Genomic DNA, 14401 nt, shown 5'->3' on the forward strand with positions numbered 1-14401 from the left:
TTGGGAGAAATGTTGAAGTTTATATGGATGACATGATAGTGAAGAGTAAGACGACTAACACACATTTGGCAGATTTGTTCGAGACTTTTCAAGTTCTGAAAAAGTTCAACATGCATCTCAACTCAATCAAATGCGTCTTTAGAGTTTACTTACGAAAGTTCCTAGATTAATCATGCATCGAAGAGGAATAAATACAAACTCGAAGAAGGTATGAGCTATATTAAGGATTTTTGTCAATCATATGGAGTTGAACTAAAGTTTAATTTGATAGCTCATCATCAAACTAATGGTTTTGTTGATGTCACTAACCGAGTCATTTTCAAATGATCAAAGAAGTGGACCATTGGATCAAAAGGCACTTGTGTAGACAAACTATCGTGTATCTTGTGGGCTCCTCGAATGACACCTAAAACTAAGTCGGGAGAGTTATCATTTAGCTTAACCTTCGGCACTAAGGTTGTCATGCCACCTGAGGTAATCTTTCTAATATATTGGGTTGAGAATTTTGATAAGAAAACTTTTAAAGAATAACTTCGTCGAACTCTGACCTAATCAACAAGGTCAAAATAGAAGTACACCTAATGGCATTAAAATACAAGAAAGCAAGCCAAGCTTTCCGATAAGGTGTTCGCCTTTGGAGAGTTGGATTTGGAGACTTGATGCTTTGAAAAGCTAACATTAACGACCTAATTGGAACCCGAGATAAGCTAACCCTAGATTGGGAAGGGCCCTATCAGGTCAACGAGGTCATTCGAGATAAAACCTATCATCTCGTAATAACAGAGGGAGTTACAATCAAGGATATGACACATTGTATACTTAAAAAAGTTATACATTTGAGGCATCCCTCAAGGTTTAGTCGAGATGACTATGTCCCGAACATCAATCTTTATTCTGCCATGTCTTTGACACCGATTGTAAAAACCAAAAAGAGAATATTTTCGAGGAGTAGGTGTTACAAGTCAAGGGAAAAAAAGTTTTCTTACTTTAAAATACGACACCAACTCGGTTGAGCCTCTACATCTAAAAAGAGACATCTACCTACCAAAGTAAATAAATGGTTGGGGACAAGTTCGACGATATAACAAAGTTAAGATACAAAAATTAGTCAGATAGATAGACCCGAGGAATCAGAGAAGGCTAGCATAACATAACATGACAATGGACTAAGCATTAGGGCGAGATGACAAGTTGGGGTTGTCATTAAATGGGACCTGGTTAGCTGTCAGAATATTTTGATCTTTGAGGTATTTGATGAATGGATCTTCCTCAATATCCACTCGGGATATCTTGCATTGAAACAAGCTAAGGCGGCATAGCATCCGTACTGATACAAGGTAACTCTCAACCTCTCTAGACCTTTTCTTGAACCCGATGGAGGCCTTATAGTCGATAACTATCTCCTCCCGATACCTCAATATAATAGTCCTCTCAATCTTCAACGTCTCCCTCGAAGCCCCTAGCTTGCTGTCTAGATTATAAATTTACTCTTTTAAGGCGGCCAACTATTCAATCACACTCGTGGCCCACTCGTTGGTTATGACAACTTACCCCACGAGCTCAGAGTTGTAGGTCCTTATTGAGTCCAAATCTCAAGTAAGTCGCAGTAGCTTATCCTCCATGTTGTAGCTACTGCTACGCCAAACCATTTTTAACTATTTAGCTTGATTAGCAAAGCATCGCTCGACCTCTTCCAACTGCCTTGTTAGTTCGACTCTCCGATCATCTTCTTTGATGATAAGTGTTGGGTCTCATCTTTTCCTCTTCAGCTCGAGGTGTGTGAGTCGACAAAACTTGATCTGTGTAAGAAAAAATTCATCATGGCAAGAGTCACAAACAAATGTGCCTAAGGTATGTGTATTGACAAAATCGAACTCACATAATGAGAAACCCACCAGGATGGGGGGTAAAAAATAAAATATGCTTGAGGTACATGAGTCGGCAAAACCTGATTCACGTAAAAAGAAAATTATCATTGTAGGAGATATAAGGCAAAATATGTTAGAGGCACGTGAGTTAAAAAACCTATCTCACCCGAAGAGAGCTCTCAAAGGCATAAGTCAAATCTGGTCAAGAAAACCGACCCACATAAAATGTGACTTGCCCAAGACATTTAGATCAAGAAAATCCGACCACCTCGAGGCTAGCCTAAGGTGGAGAGGTCGGGTGTCAACCCCCTCTCCGCCCGAGATGGGCTAGTCGATGCTTGACCTCCCTTGCTAACCAAGGTGGAGGGGTCGGGTGCCAACCCCCTCTCTGCCCAAGGTGAGTAGGTTGGGTGCCTACCTCTTCCTTTGCTCGAGGTGGAGGGGTCGGGTGCTGATCTCCTCTCTGCTTTAGGTGAGTAGGTCAAGCACCGACCTTCTCTTTTACTCAAGGCGAAGAGGTCAAGAACTAACCCCCACTAACCAAGGTAGAGGGGTCGAGAGCCGACCTCCCTCTTCAATCAAGGTGGAGAGGTTGGGCGCCAACTCCCTTTCCATCTTAGGTGGGTAGGTCTAGCACCGACCTCCCCTTTTGTTCAAGGTAGAGTGGTCGGACACCATCCCTCTCTTTGCTCGAGGCTAGTAGGTTGGGCATCAACAGCCCCCTTTGCTCAAGGCAGAGAGGGTCCAGTGTCAACCCCCGCTCTATTCGAGGTGGGTTGGTCATGTGCTGACCTCCCACTCCGACCAAGGTGGGCAGGTCGAGCACCAACCCCCTCTCCGCCTGAGGTTGGTAGGTTGGGTGACAACCTCCTCCTTTGCTCAAGGTGGAGAGGTCAAGCGTCGATTCCCTCTTTACTCAAAGTAGGCTAGTTAAGCGTCGACCCTCTCTCCGCCTGAGGTGAGCTAATTAGAATGCGTCGATTGCCTTGCTACTCGAGGCGAGGAGGATAAGCTCCCAACCCCCTTTTGTTGGCGTGCCCAAAGTAAATCGGTTTAGCACCCCTACTCCCTCCCAAAGAAACGATCAAAGGAGCATAAGGCCTTGCTTATTGCTTATGTGGGTCTAAAGCAAACAATTATCGATTGTCTCCATCCTTGTTGCTTACTTAGTCAAGAGGCCAAATTGATATTGTTAAAGGTAGTTTAAAAGCTATCCCTTTGAATAATATTTCATAGAATACTATGTCACTTTATTATCGGGTATAAAAGCCCTTTGTTAACACTTTACCATTGGAGATTATACTCATCTACCTCATGTTACTAATTTATGTATCAAAATAATCGAGTTGAAAAATCTCTCTCGACCTTGGTCTTTATGTGCATGACATTTCAGAAGCTCGATATCCACCTCGTAGGCACCTTACATAATCCTAACGAGAATATAGGTCTGAACCATAACGAGTAGACTCAAACATCAATAATATATTCTCGTAATACATTATAACTGAGAATCAATATGCAAGAACAATAATAATACAAAATATTATTCCCTCGTTTGGATTGATGCACGAACTAGTTCATAAAAAATAAAAATATTAATAAAAAATATTTAATATATTATGAAAAAAAAATTATTAGGGAATTATGAAAATGATGCTATTAGTAAATTCTGAAAATGAGTTTATTCTCCCAAAAAATATAGACATATATAAATTAAAAATTCAATTGAGATACAGAGAAACTCGAAATTTTATCTATTATGCTGCTGGCTTCTATCAGGCTGCCGTCCAATAGGACCGCTACAATTGCTGAAGCGTGTGTTGGGAGGCATAGCGGCGAACCGCACGTCGACTTCCAAGTGGCGTGCCCATGAAAACCCTAGTTCTTCCCTCTTAGTATAACTCTCTTCCCCTGTCACACACCGCCGCTGACCTTTCCCTCTTAGTAATCTCTCTATCTACATCTCCTCGCTGTCGATCCCTTCGTTTCCCCGAGTTCTTTCTCCCGTTGTTTATCTTTTTGGTTGTCGTTCAGCGACAGAGCTCTTCCTCTCCCGATGGCCGCTTCTTCAATCGGAGAGCTCGCCTGCACCTACGCCGCTCTCATCCTCCACGATGATGGCATCCCCATCACGGTTCTTCCCTTCTTTCCCTCCCTCTTTATTTACGGTTCTTCTTTCGTCCGCAGCGGTCGTCATGACTTTAATGACTTGGTCTCTGTTTCTGTGTGATCTTTTTTATTCCTGTCTTTTGCCACCTTCCCGAAACGATCAGTCGGAAAGATCTTAACCGTGGTACAGGCCGCCAACTTGACGATCGAATCCTACTGGGCGCCCCTCTTCGCCAAGCTCCTCGAGAAGAGGAGCGTCGATGATCTCATCTTGAGCGTCGGCTCCGGTGGTTCGATTTCTTGCGTTCTTTTTCTTTGGCTTAGAGAAAAAAAATCGATTCCGAGACTTACTTTGCAGAATGTTTGGATGTTCTTGCAGGGGGAGGTGGTGTTGCTGTGGCGGTCTCCGCCGGCCCGGCCGCCGGTGCGGGTGGTGGCGCTGCCCCTGCTGCTGATCCAGCCGCGGAGGAGAAAAAGGTGAGAATCTTGCTCTTGGATTATCTATAGGTTGTCGTTGCACGAGATTCCAATCATTTGGAATGGATTGGTACGGCCGAAGGGTTTGACGTGTTTCCCGCCGACGTTGTTGCTGCAGGAGGAGCCCAAGGAAGAGAGTGATGACGACATGGGATTCAGTTTGTTTGATTAGAGATCGCTAAATCGTTATCTTTGTTAGGTTTTTGATATAAGTTTGCTTACTGCCATCGCTAAGTCTGGCCATCCATTATGAGTCATGAGATTTCAGATTCTTCTCCATACTTGTGGTTACTTTTCACATGAGTGAATTGAGTTATTAAGCTCATTTTGATATTGATGGCATATTTTAATTTTTTGAGCCATTGTAAACGTAATGTGGGAATCGGTGGTTTTCAGCTTAACACACACGGGGCTATTCTATCCATATATTTTTAAAAAATATATTAAAATCTTTATACTTATCAAAATAAAATATTTAAAATAAAAAAATAATTTCATAATATTATTCTCATTAATATTAATTTTTACTTGTGAAATTTTTATGAAAACGTTTTCCTTCTTTGACTTCATCTCTCGTCTTCGAAGGATGAGATAAAATTATATCTCTCACTTTCTATTTTAATAAAAATTTCAATGACACAGAGAAAAAAATGAAATAACATTATATCACTTCAGTTTCCTAAAAAATTTGTTTTCATATCAAAATTATCTTTCTAATTTTATTTTAAAATTATTTTTTTAATATAATAATATGTGTGATATTTTCATCAACAGTCAACAGAATCGATAATATGAAAAATTAAATTAAATTAAATATAAATATGAATCTATAATTAACTCGAATTTTTACATGGCATATTGCTAAGACAAATTTTCTATTATGATAAAAAGTAATGGCCACCATAATTAGAAATGTCAAGTCACAATGCGATATGAAAATTGCAGCTGTCTACCTGAGAGGATAAGAGGGCTATATGAAAATTCGAGATCGAACGAAATGGTCTTAACTTAGAACTGCGGCAACAGATCAAAATTTTATTACGACAGTTGGATTTTATATCTCCCTTGGAATATAATGTCACAAAAATAAACTATTGGATTACTCAACGAAGACAAGCTTACGATTCTGCAATTGTCACTTCGACCTCCACCCCAGGTTCGATGGTGATCGAGGTAATCTGCTTCACAACCTCGGAAGAGCTGACAAGATCGATCACCCTCTTGTGTACACGGAGCTCAAATCGATCCCATGTGTTGGTTCCTGCAAACAACAAAGAAAACAAAAAAGAGGTGATCATCAAGTTTCACAAAAATAGCTGACCACATCATAAATAGAATGAAAAGCATTTCTTGGTTCAATTTGTCATGAACGTGGTTGACCACCTCGAACTTGACCTTTTTATATGCATGCCTACAACACAAAAACTCTACAATCGTAAAGGAGCCTGAAGAGCAAGCACACCAGCTGGCCATCCTTATGGTGAAGCGGGAAATTGAAGACTCCAAAACAACTAAAAGCGGTTAAACACAAATCATGTTATCAGAAGGAATACAAAGCTCTGCTGTTTGATCATGTGATCAGAAGCTTATTTTGAAAAAAAAAAAAATAGTGATTAAACGAACTAAAGTAGCACCAGACCTGGTCGGAAGGACGTAAATCGAGTCTACAACCCGTTTTCATTTGTAAACATGAAGTACATAGAGTATGCTTATCACAGTCTACATATCATGAGGGTAATAAATTCTGCTCAACTTCTCCAAGGAGCCTTTCTTTCAAAAAAGTACTCCATGCCAAGACCAAATGAAGTTGAAAGAAATGACAAAATCCTAACTTGTCATTAGTATTGAAGAACTTAATGGTAAGACCATAGGCAAATAGACTGTGCATCAGTATTAAAAAACTCGATGTGTTGAAACTTCAGAAAGAATATCTCAGCATCAACTAAATTATCCTCCCATCATTTGCACTGTAGAAATAATCTGCCAGCAACCACATACAACTAAGCATTTAAAGCCAATTAATTCCCAGAACCATCGCTTTACATTTTGATACAAGCAATGAATGCAAGAAACACTTGCAAAGGCATTCAAAAATGGTGTTTAACAAACACAAAATACTCTCCTTTTGTTAAGTCTGAAACTTTGCAAATTTCCAATATTTGAAATGATGATCGAGCTTTTACTACACCGGGAATGTGTTCCTAATTATTAATAGGATTTTGGTTCACACAACCGACTGCAGCAAGTGCTGACAAAAGCTTTTGTAACCAATCTTTACAGAAACACTTAGCTATACATTTTCTTGCCAAAATCTAAACAATAAATCATAACCCCTTAAACATGTATAAAGTGACTTAAAGACAGAGTGAATCATTTTTTTATCTTCCAAATTGCCTAGTCGGATACACTGTCCAATGCTTTTGTAGCTTGTCGACTACAGTTTATGGAGCTCATGATTTTCTTTAAGAAAACAAAGCATGTATAGTTGGCAGTTGCTTGTAGAATATATATAAATGCGAATTTGTACGTGTATATCTACATACATGCGTATACATGGACATATATCTACATACATATGTATACATGGACTTCACCAAACGCTGCCATTTGACTAAGAATCAGCTTCAAAAAGCTCAATGTCCAGTACTTAGTGGCAGAAGCTCATTCTTCCGATTCTTAATATGAATGTATGCCAAGTCAACTGAAGAAACCACTAAGCTTCGTGTTGCAGGTAGCTATAACTTTGGTTTCACTTATCATATACAGCATCATTGATCAGAACTATCATCTGTGCTCAATAAGTAATTTGCTGGAAAGAAATACAATATTCAAGGGGATGTTATGAAAGGACATGAACATATACTAAGTTACTATGAAACATGCGACTTGTATGACAATGCAGCAGTTATTATACCAGAGAGCAATGAACTGGCAGATATATTGTGAACTAGCGTATTATTTTTAGCATTACCAAAATGTAACATTTATCTGTTGGTGTGGTGATTCAATTGTCGTTTATTCAAACCCCCAACCATAAATATCACCACTTATATCCAAAATGAGACCATATAGACGTTTTGACTATCACTGCAAGACAATCAAACAACACAATTGTAACTTTAACCCTAACATACACCAACAGCATCAACATCCAATGCAATTGAAGCTTTTAAATGGCAACATTAAATTTATCATGGGCATCAATTCTTGAGGCTATCAAACTAGTGCGAGGGACGCAAAACTTCAAAGATTGGCATGATGAGCAAAGAAAAGGACATGATAAGAACAGGGAAGATTTTAATACCTTCGCCACAAGGAGATTTCCTGGTGGTGATGTGGAGGACCTTGGTGGGCATTCTCACGGGCCCCTTCACGGTCAGCCGCTTGTCCTTCGCTCCCCTCACCAGATCCGCACAAACTATACAACAAAAAACCGATCAGAAAGGGAAGAGATGGAGGAAAAAACGAAGGAACCGAATCGAAGTGAGGCACGCACCCTTCTCGAGATTCTTGACGTTCTTGGAGGATAGGGTGATCCGGATACGGTGGAGCTGCTCCTGGGGCTCTTCAAGCCCCAACTTGGTCGGTTTCATTGCTCCGTACGCCGCCGCCATGAACAAAAAAGACCCAAATCTAGCACGCACAAGGCAAGACCTAACACCTCGGAGCGGAGATGGAACTTCCAAAGGATAGACGATCCACGAAGCCAGAAGAAGAACGGTTATCCTTACCTTGCTTCTCTTGGCCGCCGCCTACGGCGTAGCAGAACAATAATAACACTCGGCAGGATAGGGTTCGCTGGGGGTCGAAGTTATATTGGACGAGGAGGATAATTTTACACGTGCATCCATGACTTATTCTAAATTTCACATATACCCCCTCAGAGTTCCGTGCAATTGCCAAGAGGGCTGCAGCGACTGCGGTGAGACAGGACACGACGACGGAGACGACAAGAGACGAGGGAAAGAAGGCGGCGAGGTCGACGGGTCACCTCGCGAAGGTCCACTTAACTTTTCTTGCAGAGGAGGAGAACGAAGAAGGGGGTGCGGCGTTCACCTTCCCCCCGCGCACCTGTCGACGCCCGCCTCCGGTTGCTTCGCAGCTCCTCCTCCTCCCCCTCTCTCTCTCTCTCTCTCTCACTCTCACATCCTGCAGTTAGCATGCAAGAACTAACTCGTCGGAGCAGAGCTGGGCTTGGAGCTTCCACTTGGAAGAATCAACTGTGTCATGGTCGGCACACTCGCAAGAACAAACACGTCACGTTCCTTATCAGCAATAATAATCGAAGAATGATCAGGATCGTCGCATGCTACAAAAAATTTTACAGGAAAAGTAGCGAGAACGACTGGACTGGAATTGATTGTCATCGGTTTAAAACCTCGTGTTACAACGTCGAACATCAATCCAACTCGAGTTATGAAACCTAATATCAAACCATTTAAAGTCTATTTTTGATGAAAGCAAATGCATGATTAGCAGTGATACAAATGAGAACTTGGTGCGACTTCATCCTCCAGGCAAACTCATGTTTATGTCTGCAGGCACTGACCGTAAGGAAGCAGCCCAGCTTTCCTCCCCGAGAGGGGATGTAGTTGAAGGATCCAGTTTCCCGGTTGCCGCCCGATCCTGCTGCCCTTGCCCGCTTCCGAAAGCTTCCTCCGCGTCTGCGCTGGAACTGGGAGCGGCGGACGGTGGTGTCGATGCTGATCCAGCTTCCAGTCTGGGCTTCTTAATTTTCTGCTCCATCTGGTAACTTGGCAAGAAACTTCCCACTACAACCTACCGCAGAAGAGCAGGGAAGCTAAGAATGATGTTTGAATATGCATAGGTTTTGCAACCGTTAGTTCACCTGAGCAAAATATTCCCGGTATTTTGCACATATAAAGATCAAACATCAGTACTTAAGAAACTTAAAACGGGACGCAGTGAAAAATCAGATGCCGAAAAGGCAGTATATTTCATCCACCTCACTCGATTAAAACATCAGTGGGAAACCAAAGGTAGATGCTTAGAAGTGTACTTACTTGGTTTAAGCTCAAAGAAACTTGATTGAAAGCAAAAAAAGGTTTCCAGCGAAAAGAATTATTCAGGCAGGCAAATGTCACAATTTTAGATCATGAGAATGTGCAGACTTGAGCGCTATTACCTGCACTGGACTTGCAGCCACCAGCAAACCAGCAACTCCTCCGCCGACGACTCGACCATCTGGACTTGCCAAAGAAACACTTAGACCACCCGATCGGCTTCTCGTTCCTCCATTTTCGGTTGGCATGAAAGATCCAGATAAGGAGAGCAGTTCGAAACGGCCCTGATAAACAGCAGGTTAGACATTATAAACAACAGCACCCGCACTCACCAAAAAGGTTGCAAGTCTCTACCTATAGCTGATGAGCAATAACAGAAAGTATTTAGACACACTTTACTGCTAAAAGTGTTAGTAGTAGTAGTAAACGCCATCAAGATTAGCTCATTTATTTAGTTTGGCAATTTAAAAGAACCCACTCTGAAGGGTAAACTCTGACATTTCGGAAAGGCATAACAGTAGTCTACAACTTTATAGAAATTTTAAATATTAATTTAATTTTAAAAGCACCAAGAAAGGATCAAATTAATCTTCAGAAATTTTATATATTAACATACAAGTAAAACTGTCTTTAGTATAAAAAAGAAAGAATAAGAGAGCTCAAAGAAGTGTTAGAGTGACAATATATTCAGCACCTCTGTACATAAAAAAGTTCAGCAGAAAGAGCAAATGAGCACTAAAAACATTTACATAGAGTGAGAAATGAATAAGAATATGAAAACAAGGAATCTAAAGTATTACTGAACCAAAATATAAAAAATAAATATTTCATAGTAAATGCAAACAGTGTCAAGCATCACTTTCAAAGATGCACGATCATTCTTATCATAAACAATTACATCTTTTTTTGGGAAAAAAGCTCTAGCACATACGATAAGAGAAGCATGATAATAACACTAAAAATTAGAAAAATTCCACAAGGCAAATGAGCAGAAGTGATATTTTGGAGAAAAAAAATGGTCTAAACATACAGAAGGCTCAATGTTCCGGCACAGTTTTACAGCCAAAAGAAAACATAGTGCCTAATTCCAAAATGTGGCAAAGTCAAATAAAAGATGGACCGCTAAAAAATTTAGAAAGTTCTACTTTGTCTGAGGTCATGCAATGCCAGGGCAAAGGTCCAAAATTTCCCCAAAAATAGGAGTCAAGAAGAAGTGACAAACTTCACATAAGGAGTAATTTCATCTCAAAGGCACAAACAAACCAATGGATCAAGATATGTTTATTAGCAATAACTTACTTGCAGGCAATAATATAACGTTATTTTATCTTCAATGTTTGCTGCTCGAGATTTTTGCATGAATATGTGCTTCTTAATATTCTAAACTTTTTATTTTCATAATACGATTCAACACTAGATGATCTGTTTATAAAAAGCTGGCACACTTGAATCGCATACTTCATTCTCTACCAAGACATAAACTGCCACACTTGAATCCTATATTTTATATGAAGATATATACAAACCTCATAAGTTAATGTACCACCACTTGAATATGGTTGACGAAGTGCGACATTTGAGATAATACCATTAGCAGATAAAATACAAATTGCTCGAGGCCCTTGCTGTGAAAATGATATGATCTTCATGGTAACATCCTGCAAACAATAACAGACGTAAATTAGAAATATGTTCAATAGAGGTTTTGGTATCTTGACAAGATAAAAAAAGAAACATATAAGAGGAGGCTTTGCAACTTTATCAAACTCCATTGAAAGGAGACTCCTGACTTCTTTTCCTGATTAATTTCACAAAAAAAATCAGATTAGAACCTGATTTTGTTTTTTCAATTTGTTTTTTGATATTCAGAGTCCAGGTAAGTAGAACTTGAATGGAAAATAAACCAGACAAAGCAACTAACAAGTAGTTTTATGCCCTCTCCAGAAATAGTATTGTTCTAATAGAAGATCAGAAGTTTCTATATACATAATAGAAAAGATAATTGGATATTAAAATATGTATGAGACTTCCTTATATCACATACAGACAGAAAATTTTGATCTGATTATTAACTACATCAGGATTTTATCCACTTATAGATACATTTCCCAGATATTATCCGATCCATTTTCACCAATTATGCCAAACCAATATTATTCTGCATTTTGTCTGATCAGGCCATCATTTATCGAATACATTACTTTTGTCAGTTACATGCCATTAGAGAGGTCAAAACTACAAAAGTCACCAACCTCCAGATAAAAACAAACCAAGTGAAAACAGAGGTCAAAACTACAAAAGAAGGATGAGAGACTTAAATGTTGCAGCATATTGCATTTATCTTATGCAAAATTTAAATTTTGTTGTTCTATCGGTATTTAAATCCAAACAACCATTATTTTCTTATCATATTATGTTGCAGTAACTGCGACATTAGTATTATCCGAAGTTCCGAACAAATGATTCCCTGAAGTCTAATGTCTTGTGTTTTTGGAAGATACACATTACATAATAGTACTTTGTAAAATGAATAGTTTTCTGGAGGCATCCAAGTTTTGGTGAAAGATGAATCCAATGAAACATATTATTCACAGAGTTCTCAAGTGGAAGTTCAGCAGAAGTTTAGCAAGAAAGGAAGATGATGACAAAAGTGTAAACTGAAATTAAAAAAATGTGACAAAAAGGCCTTTTTTTCACTGCTTCTAGTTGATTTACACTGAAAAGAAGACCTGGATTTCAGCTGAAATTTGAACTATCTTGAACGATTGCACTTGGAGAAAGATTTTAGCACAATGATAACAGACTAAGAAGAGCTTGCTCTAAGATATTATTGGCATGCTCCTTTTGTTTCTCGTCGAACCTGTTTACAATTTGAGTCTAGCCATTGCCACTGGAACTCCAAATCGGCATACTTGTATTGGCATATTTAAAAAAGGAAAAGAAGTATTTGATAAGAACTTCAGGCATATGGTAGACAGCCTAAAATTAGCATGGCATACAGCATATGACAGATTTTTTACAATAAAGGGTTACAGCTGTTGAAATTAATTTTACGTTCGAGGAAGTAATACCTCGCCAGAAGCAACGGTGATGACATGAGGTGTGAAATTTGCTCCGGCAGAGCAGGCTCCCATCTCTACTGCATCAATACAATTCAGAAAAGAGAATAAAAGTCTTTGAAGTACTGGGTATTCTTGAAGCAAATCAAGCAAAATGCAACACTGTATATGGTAAATACATTTCAGCTACTAGTCATGGAACTCCATAGCTAACTAGTCATGGAACTCCATAGCTAACTAGTCTTTTGATTCATCAGGTATGACTCGAGAAGAAGAGATGAGAGATCCAGGTACACAGATCTAGCAGTTACTGAGTTTGACCACAAGAATTAATGCCTAAGACATCATGTTTCCCTGAGGATGGACACTGAGAGGTTATGTTGTTTGTCAAAAGCAGCAGCGAACACCATGTCGTCCATCCCTTTGAACAATCCGAACCAAGACAGAAAGTTCTTATCCAATGACTGTTCCCCATATGTCTTCAGCCGGAGAATGATCCTATACCACATCAGCTCTTGTTCTCCACCTTCTCAGGACTGGCACCAGAGCAAGCATCCACGTCCGCGGTTCCCCAAGCCAACCCCACAAACATTGCTTTCTCCACCAGATCCGACACACCCCTACCTCATCGGATCTGCAGATAGAGATCATCGGTCTCTGGTCCCCCTGGCAGATCCCAGTGACTCGTTTCTGCAACTCCAAGCCGACAGCTACCACCAAAAATGGACTCAGATGAAAAGCAACAGAGACGACGCCAAGAAAAGGACCGTTTTGGGATCCACAGACCCCCTCATCATCAGTAAAACCAAACGTCCATGAAAAATAATTTTTGGATTAGAAAAAATAGTCAATTAAGAAGAGAAGAAATATTCAGTAAATCTGAATAGTCATTTTAGCATCAATAATTTTTTGGATTAAAGAAATATATAAGACATGAAAAAGAAAATTAAAAGAAAAGAAAAAATAACGCAAAACTGACGCCTTAATTTTAGGTCAAGAGTTGGTGAAGATATAAGACGGAGACTGGCGATAAAAAGGATTACCTAAATGCTCCAAATCGAATCCCAACTGTGGCGTCTTCGCCATCGAACCCACTGGCCGCCCTCTACCCCGCTTCAACGTCGCCCCCACCGCGGCCGCCGACGTGTACTTGACGCCTGCCGGCACTGACGCCGAGATCGGCATCGGGTTCAGCGGCCGAAGCAGGCTCCCGTCCGGCCCGTACTTCCTCGGTCTCCCCGTCTTCTTCTTGATCGGCTCCGCGGCCATCCCACTGATCTCGCTGGCGGGCTTCTCCTCCCCGACCACCGCAGCCGCCACAGCCACCGAAGGAGAAGGGGCCCCTCCTTGTTCGCTGCCCTCCATACCGAGACGAACTACTCCCAAGAAACTCCAAAATCAAGCGCTTGACACCGCCGGATTCCGATCGCTAGGGTTCTCCCCAGCTCTGGCCATCAGAGTACACCACAAAGAGCTCCGCATCAACAACAACAACAGCAACAACAAAAATCATAAAAAATAACAAAAAATCTCAAAATATTTTTCTCTTGCCTAACTTCTCTCGTCTTCTATCTCATCGAGTGGAATACTACAGATCTCACAAAACCAGAAGGAAACATGAAGATGAAGAGAGAACAGTGCATGTAAAGGCAAAGAGAAAGAGGAATTTTAATTATTATTATTGTTGTTGTTATAATATTATTAGTAATGTAAGAAGAGAGAAAAATATATATACTACAAATATCGAAATAACCTCTTAGGGAATGCAAAAGATACGTATATATGTATATATATAGAATTATTATTATTTATTTTATTTTTGACGTCAGATTTATTGTTATTTAGAAGAGAGGCGACCTGTGGT

General features: G+C 40.1%; 3 protein-coding genes and 1 non-coding gene across 7 annotated transcripts; 1 reads left to right on the top strand and 3 right to left on the bottom strand.

The window, feature by feature from the left end:
- Positions 1 to 3630: 3630 nt before the first annotated feature.
- Positions 3631 to 4787, top strand: LOC135616078 (large ribosomal subunit protein P1-like). 2 transcript variants are annotated; one of them, XM_065115250.1, is made up of 4 exons: positions 3631 to 4002; positions 4168 to 4264; positions 4357 to 4454; positions 4573 to 4787. In XM_065115250.1, the coding sequence occupies exons 1-4, from the start codon at positions 3925 to 3927 to the stop codon at positions 4624 to 4626; spliced, it is 327 nt and encodes a 108-aa protein (XP_064971322.1). In that variant the 5' UTR covers positions 3631 to 3924; the 3' UTR covers positions 4627 to 4787. The 2 variants fall into 2 exon arrangements, with proteins under 2 accessions (XP_064971322.1, XP_064971321.1); XM_065115249.1 differs by having other exon boundaries at positions 3643 to 4002; positions 4168 to 4267.
- A 670-nt stretch (positions 4788 to 5457) lies between these two features.
- LOC103990456 (small ribosomal subunit protein uS10z/uS10x) lies at positions 5458 to 8332 on the bottom strand. The gene is made up of 4 exons (XM_009409595.3): positions 8186 to 8332; positions 7951 to 8087; positions 7759 to 7872; positions 5458 to 5715 (listed from the first exon to the last, which is right to left on the bottom strand). The coding sequence occupies exons 2-4, from the start codon at positions 8066 to 8068 to the stop codon at positions 5573 to 5575; spliced, it is 375 nt and encodes a 124-aa protein (XP_009407870.2). The 5' UTR covers positions 8069 to 8087; positions 8186 to 8332; the 3' UTR covers positions 5458 to 5572.
- Positions 6336 to 6422, bottom strand: LOC135618093 (small nucleolar RNA SNORD36). Its single transcript, XR_010488917.1, has one exon. It is a non-coding gene; the product is annotated as a small nucleolar RNA SNORD36 (small nucleolar RNA).
- A 455-nt stretch (positions 8333 to 8787) lies between the features above and the next one.
- On the bottom strand, positions 8788 to 14235 carry LOC103990455 (AT-hook motif nuclear-localized protein 1). Of its 3 annotated transcripts, XM_009409593.3 has the most exons (6): positions 14089 to 14235; positions 13581 to 13984; positions 12550 to 12617; positions 11005 to 11136; positions 9601 to 9762; positions 8788 to 9233 (listed from the first exon to the last, which is right to left on the bottom strand). In XM_009409593.3, the coding sequence occupies exons 2-6, from the start codon at positions 13900 to 13902 to the stop codon at positions 8961 to 8963; spliced, it is 957 nt and encodes a 318-aa protein (XP_009407868.2). In that variant the 5' UTR covers positions 13903 to 13984; positions 14089 to 14235; the 3' UTR covers positions 8788 to 8960. The 3 variants fall into 3 exon arrangements, with proteins under 3 accessions (XP_009407868.2, XP_064972469.1, XP_064972471.1); XM_065116397.1 differs by having other exon boundaries at positions 13581 to 14224; XM_065116399.1 differs by having other exon boundaries at positions 12550 to 12614; positions 13581 to 14222.
- Positions 14236 to 14401: the final 166 nt, after the last annotated feature.

Source organism: Musa acuminata, chromosome BXJ2-7 (genome assembly GCF_036884655.1).
Source record: "Musa acuminata AAA Group cultivar baxijiao chromosome BXJ2-7, Cavendish_Baxijiao_AAA, whole genome shotgun sequence".
NCBI classification, from domain to species: domain Eukaryota; kingdom Viridiplantae; phylum Streptophyta; class Magnoliopsida; order Zingiberales; family Musaceae; genus Musa; species Musa acuminata.